Consider the following 6773-nt stretch of genomic DNA (forward strand, 5'->3'; position numbering starts at 1 on the left):
CTAGAATTAAGTAGAAATTTCCTGACAGTGAGGGAAATTAACCAGTGGAACAGCCTGCCTCCAGAAGTTGTGGGTGTTCCATCCCTGGAAGTTTTTAAGACGAAACTGGACAGCCATTTGTTTGAAATGGCATAGAATTTCCTGCTTGAGCAGGGGGTTGGAATAGAAGACCTCCAAGGTCCCTTCCAACTCTATTCTAACTTCTGAAGTCCCTTCCAACTCTGTTATCTTGTTATGTGGGCTCTTAGGAGAGACAACTGTGTCCCACAGACGTACGACATCAACATTATGATGGATAGCTGGTTGAATTCAAATTAGTAGTACTTGGAGAACTTGGAGTTTAACTTGTGTAACATTAAGCGAGCCCAGACACCTGTAAGGTGTGCAGAAGAGGAACACAAGTGGCCCATTCTCACTAGGAGAGCTTGGAGAAGGAGAAACATGCCTTACTCATGCCTGACAATCCTTTAAAGTGGACATGCTAAGATCATCTGCTTTGCTACTCACCTGCTGCCACGGGATTCATCACTCGTTATTCCTGTTGCATCTCCAACGGACTTCGCCACCCTTGGTGGGCCTCCTGACCCACCCAAGCAGCAAATTTAACCAAATTCATGAAGGGATGGGGGAGCAAGAGACGAGAAGCAGTTTTGGCATGTTTTCTAGACCAGGCTGGTGGAGGGCAGTGCAAACCTGTGTCTTTGGTTATCATGTCTGATTTTAACGTTTTATGTTTTCACTTAGATGTAACGGTAAGCCCACCCCCCCCCCAGAGTGATCCTGTGGTAAGATGGGCAGCCAATAAAATGTATAAGTAAATAAATAACCATGGTGCTCCCTCCCCAGGGATGTTGTTTAGAGGCTAAAAGTTGAGTATTCTGGGCTATTGTTCCATTCTAGGGGGCTGTTGTGCCAGGGAGGACCTTGTGGGTGCCAGGAAGAGGAGGAAGAGGAGGCAAGAGGCTTGCCAGAAGTAAACAACCTGCCGCTCCCCAAAATGGCCCATTAAGGGCTTCTGATCTAGACCCGTCGCCAACGGGAGAGAATCTGTGCACGCACAAACACACACACACACACACACACACACACACTCTTCTTGCAGTCTCCTCTGGGCCTCGGCTCCCCTTCGGAGCAGATGTCATCATTTTGCGTGCACGCTAGTCAAAATCACTTGGAGATAGGAAAATGAGAGCTGAGGCATGCAGCTGCCGGGCAGTTCTGGTGCCCACTGGGTCTGCCTTGCAAAAAAGAGCGGAAACCAACAAGCAAGCAAAGAGACAGCTGGGAACGTTTGTCGAATGGAAGGCCTGTGTGTGTGTGTGTGTGAGACAGAGTTTGTGTGCATGTGTGTGTGTGTGTGCTCGTGTGCGCAACTGGATTACTTAGCAACAAGGCTGCTGAGGGCTAAGCAAGGATGTGTGCATTCGGTTACCAGGTTCAGCTGCGATGTTTCATTCTTGGGGGGTCAGAACTGCTGAAGGTGCCCTGGCCAAGCTTTGGGGAAGAGCAGGGGGAGGGATTGTTCCCCCCCTCCCCCCTCCCCGGTTAACCTTCTCCCTCTTTGAAGTGTCCCGGAGCTCAGTTGCCCAAAAGGAATAAGCCACTTTGGGGATTTGGCTAGAAATGAAAACTGCAGTTCCTGGACCCATCCACCTGGCACCATCCAGCAAGGTAGAAGACCCAAGAAGAAAGTGCAGGAGAAAAGAGGTATTTGTGGGGCATTCTTGAAAGTGAGAGAGAGGAATCAGAGGACTGTGGGGTCCTTGGTACTCTCTGAACTTGTTTGTTTTCTTAAAGACATCTCATTACCCAATTAGGTAACATCATCCGTTCTAGAAGGGAGGGGGGGGTTTGCAAGGAGGAGGAGGAGGAGGAGGAGGAGGAGGAGGAGGAGAACTGTGGACTCCTTGGTGGTCATTGAGCTTGGTTCCTTTTTTTGCAGATGTTTCATTACCCAACTAGGCAACATCATCAATACTAGAAGGGAGTGGGGTTTGCTCTCCAAGTTCTCTGAGTGAACATCAAGGACCCCACAGTTGGACCCTGACCCACAAATATCCCCTTCTCTCAGTACACTGCTATCATTTGTGTTCCAAAGTGGTACAATCCCACACCCAGAGGGCCTGGATTTGATGGAGATGGATGCATGATGGGTACAGAAGTCCTCTCCACCTTTCCTGGTCCGCCCTGGGGTCAGTGAAGCCCTCACCTTTCCCGAGGCTTCATCCTTCCCTGATTCTGTGACAGTGAATGGCTTTTGCTAAGAGATGCTTCTCGCCCTAAGGATGGATTTGATCGGGTTGCCAGCTTTTGTCAGTGGGTCAATTGACTCTCTGAAAAATGGAGCAGAAGTGCGGTGAAACACACCGCGGAGAATGGAAACGCAAGCTGTGCGTTCAGTGCACGAGGGCAGGATCTCAGGAGGAGCACACAGCAGTAACAAACCTTGAAGGTTTTTTCCCCCAATTTCCAAGACTAATGAGAAAATCCATCTGTTTTCCACCCCCTTATTGTGTACAGGTAGTCCTCAACTTACAACAGTTCATTCAGTGACCACTGGAAGTTACAACGGCACTGAAAAGAGAGACTTATGACCCTTTTTCACACTTGCAGCTTCCCTGTGGTCACAGGATCAGAATTCAGACACTTGGCAACTGGCATGTACTTTTGACAGTTGCAGTGTCCTGGGCTCACGCGATCTCTTTTGCGACCTTCTGACAAAGTTAATGGGGAAGCCAGACTCATTTAAAGACCGCACGGCTAACTTAACAAATGCAGTGGTTTGCTGAACGACCGGCAAGACAAGTTGCAAAAGGGGGCAAAATTCACTTAAACAACTGTCTCGCTTAGCCACAGAAATGTTGGGCTCAACTGTGATCGTAAGTCGAGGACAATCTGTAATGTAATATTCTTCGGATGGATTTCTAATGAACTGGAACTCGACGGAAAACGGAGGCAGCAAAGAGGCACCTTCCTCAAATCTCGTCCAGCAGGAACAATGACCCAAAGCAAAAAAACATGAAACCAGGAACCCAGTGATAGAGGCTTTTTTTTTTCTTTTTTCTAAAATCCATGATTAAAACCTGGTACAAACAGGTGAATATATAGATATATTTCTTTTAGTAGATGTAATTTTTTTTCTCTTTCTCCTCTTTCTCTCTCTCTCTCTCTCTCTCTCATTATACAGCAAATATAGAATTTCTTTTCTCTCTGTACAATAGGACGGTTTTACAATGCAATGTTGCAACAGATCCTTTCACCAAAAAAATAAAATTCTAAAAAAATTTGCACAAATGGGACTTCAGGCGAGTAATAGTCTAAAGTGGAAGACTCCATTTGCAAAAGGCCCAAAGGATTATCTTTCTTTCTTTCTTTCTCTCTCTCGCTCTTTTTTTTTTTTTAACCACAAACGGAAAAAAGACCCTCCTGCTAACTTTTCTAATTGATCTCTTTTGTTCAGCTGTTTTACATTTTGGTTACTGAAAGGATGAAGACAAAGCTGTACAGAGTCCACAAAATTCACAGAATAAGGAGCCATGCGATGCGGTGGTGGTTACGCCACACTCCTTTCATTTTCTGCCTGGCTCTCTTAAAATGTTTGCACTTCTTTCTCTCTTAAAATTCAATTTTACTCGTGTGTATGTGTGTGTGTGCGTGTGTGTTTAAAGAAAAGAATTTGGTTTTTTTCCCCACACCCCACAGTTTATTTTAATGTTTAAGCATCTTTCTTTTCACTGCTCTCGTTTCCTCGCCCCTCTCTCCTTTCTAAAGCCCACCTCAGCGAGACTGTAATTCCGAATAGCGCTCATTCTCTCCTCAGCCTGCTCTAGAACAGTTCTAGGTTCCTCAGAGTTCTTTCTTTTTTTTTCCTCTTTCTTGTAAAGACAAGTCTGGATTAAAAATAATAGCTGCTGCTGATTTTTGTTTCTGTTTTTTGTTTTTTTTGGTCCGTGGTTAAGTCACGAGCCGGTGGAGAACTCAAGACTTGTGCTGGGCGGAAACCCCTTTCCAATAATCTAAGATGTCGTGGAGGTCTTCGTCTTTGGCAAACTGGACCTTTTTGCGCAGAGCGTGGCCGGCCGCCATATATTCCTCCTCCTCTTTGTGGCGCTTGTGGTTCAGTTTGAAACGCTCCCAGATGCTCCTGGAGGGTTTACAAGTGTATTCGGGGCTGGAGGTGTAGCTCAAGTTATGGTACTGTGGAGAGAGCTGCGAGTAGGCCAAGTCTCTGGGGCGAGGCCTGGTCAAAGGTTCCAAGATGGAGGGCTTTCGTGTCCCCAGGCTGTCGTGTTGTTCCCCCTGATGGGACCCTGGATAAGAGTGCCGGTGCTCGCTGTACTGCCGGATCTTCTCGGCTTCGGCTCGTAAGACAGCTGCCGCCGGTGTCACAGTGAGGATGGTGTCGGTGGTTGGAGATGTCTTCTCGATATATTTGGCTTCTGACTTGTGGCCGGAGCCCTCAGAGCGGAAGGACCTGGGGCTCCGTATGGAGCCACTGGAAGAAGTGCTGGACCGTTTAGGAGGAGCCTCAATGCTGTGGTGCCTCTGGAGCGGGTGGCTATAGCTTTCCTTGTAGACGGGCGCTAGGAAGCTATGCTTGCTAGGGATTTGTTCAGACAGCAGCACCAGCTGAGGCTCGGCGGTGGACACCGCTCCTGACTTTACCCCTTGAAAGGAAGTAGATTCTGATTTCAAGGCATCGATGCAGTTGTTGATGATTTGGTTCACCTTGTCCACCTCTTTCGTGATGGTCGAGATCTCCGCAACGGAGCTCTGGCTATCTTGAGGCCTGGGCAGCTCTAATTCCCTCCTCTCAGACTGTTCCCCTGTCCGCACTTCCATGTAGTTGCCCTTCGTGGCTTTGGGGGTCTCGCTGCTGTCAATCAGCTTGTACTGCTCAACTTCTCCCACGGAGGGCAGGTAAGGGATGCGGGTCATGGTCTCACCACCCAACATCTGACCTTGGGAGAGTTGGGAGATGCTGGTGGTCTCCATTTCTGGCCCGTACTTTAACTCAATGATGGTCTTCTTCATATTCACTGCTGTTTTTTTGTGCTTTTCTTCCTGGTGTCGCCTCTTCCGGAGGCAGTAGTACACAACTCCTAGGACAATCACCATGCCAAACAGGCACCCCAAGATTGTCATGATGTAGTGGGTGGCAGTTGAAGGCCTGGGTATCGGCTCTTCGGTGCTCTGTTTGTTGAGATTGATGGTGAGGCAGGTGTAGTTGTACCTTGAGACTCGATTGGAGGACATCACACAATAGGTATAATTTTCGTTTGGGCCTAGATCCGTTAGCTCGATGTCTTCTTTCTTCTTCAGAAGCTTTGCCAGGATATTGTATCGGCCATTCTCAAATTGGGCCAGGGTGTACATCTTGCTGTACGGCACAGGGATCTGCACACTCAACACAGCTGAGTTTTGGGTCACGTGCTTGACTTTCATGGTGGGATACAAGCCTGGATCAATCACTGGGGTGTGCAAGGAGATCTGGGGTGTGGTGCCATCTCCGGAGAAACACTCTTCCTCTGGACAGGGGCTCTCTGGAGGAGAGGTGGTCACTGGTTTTTTGGGTGGGATCAAATAAGGTGGCATGGTGTAGGGCCCACCGGTGCAAAGAGAAGACAGCATGCCCAACGCATTGCGATATCCGCTCCGTCCTTGGCCCAGAAGATAGTACCCAGAGTAGTCGGGTGGAGAGTCACACTGCATGCGGTCGTAGGTACGTGTCATGTTGGTGAAGCCCTCAAGCCACTGAAGGAAGCCCAGGAGCTCGCAAGAGCAATAGAACGGGTTGCTGTAGAGTTCGCAGACAGAGAGTTTACTCAGGCCCCTGAAGGTGCTACTGTCCAGCCGTTGGATCCTGTTCATGGACAAGTCAATGTTCATTATGTTGGGGCACTCCCCGAAGGCATTGGGGGTGACGGTCTCAATGAGGTTCGCCTGGAGGTAGAGGTACTCCAGCTTCCCTAGGCCCCGGAGGATCCCCTCCGTCAGATTCCTCAAGCGGTTGTAGCCAAGCTGCAGCACCTGCAGGTTGTATTGTCCTGAGAAGGCACCATCCTCGATAAACGAGATCTCGTTCTTGGTCAAGTTGAGGTATGTGAGGTTACTGAATCGGCTGAGGGAGGAGAACTGGACGCTCTTGATCTTGTTGTCATTCAGCCTCAAGTCCAGAATGGTGCTGTTGATCTGCTGAGGAATGGACTCGTAGGGGGGCTGGTTCTGGCTACAGATGGCCAGCCACACAAAGCCCTTTTCTCCTTCAATCAGCCAGCAGTCGGCTTGGACCTCGCTCACGTAGAGGAGAGAGACAGCTGCCATATAGGTGCACAGTGCTGATGTCATGGCCCACCGATGGCCTGCCATTGAGAAGGGCCACACCGAGAAGGGGGGTCTTACCCTTGGTCGGCCAAAAGAGGGGAAGAGGCAGCTCGGTCACGGCACAACCCTGCCTTGACTAGAGTTTCTTCAGCAACTTTGTCATTCTTTCTTCCTTCTTCATGGTGCTGAACCATGAAGAAGCATCTGGGGTGGGCTAGTGGAGAGGAACAAAAGAACTTGTCGGTTACCCAGGGTCAAGGTTTCTCACATGCCATCAGCAAAGACTCTGCGGCTGGGGAGTTGACTGTCTCACCATCATCTAAGAGAGGTTTGGAAGTCACTCAGAACATAAGGGCTTTGCTCTCTTTCCCTGGATTGCTTTTTCTGCCTTTCTTTTTGTCATTGGTCTTCATTTGAGTGCTGGGTTCCTTCTCCATCCTTCCCCTCCA

At 48.9% G+C, this 6773-nt stretch overlaps 1 protein-coding gene across 1 annotated transcript; it reads right to left on the reverse strand.

Moving 5' to 3' along the window:
* Positions 1-3978: 3978 nt before the first annotated feature.
* On the reverse strand, positions 3979-6369 carry ELFN1 (extracellular leucine rich repeat and fibronectin type III domain containing 1). The gene has a single exon (XM_015819537.1). The coding sequence runs from the start codon at positions 6367-6369 to the stop codon at positions 3979-3981; it is 2391 nt and encodes a 796-aa protein (XP_015675023.1).
* Between the last annotated feature and the right edge of the window lie 404 nt (positions 6370-6773).

This window comes from Protobothrops mucrosquamatus, unplaced genomic scaffold (genome assembly GCF_001527695.2).
Source record: "Protobothrops mucrosquamatus isolate PMUCROS unplaced genomic scaffold, P.Mucros_1.0 scaffold942, whole genome shotgun sequence".
NCBI lineage: Eukaryota > Metazoa > Chordata > Lepidosauria > Squamata > Viperidae > Protobothrops > Protobothrops mucrosquamatus.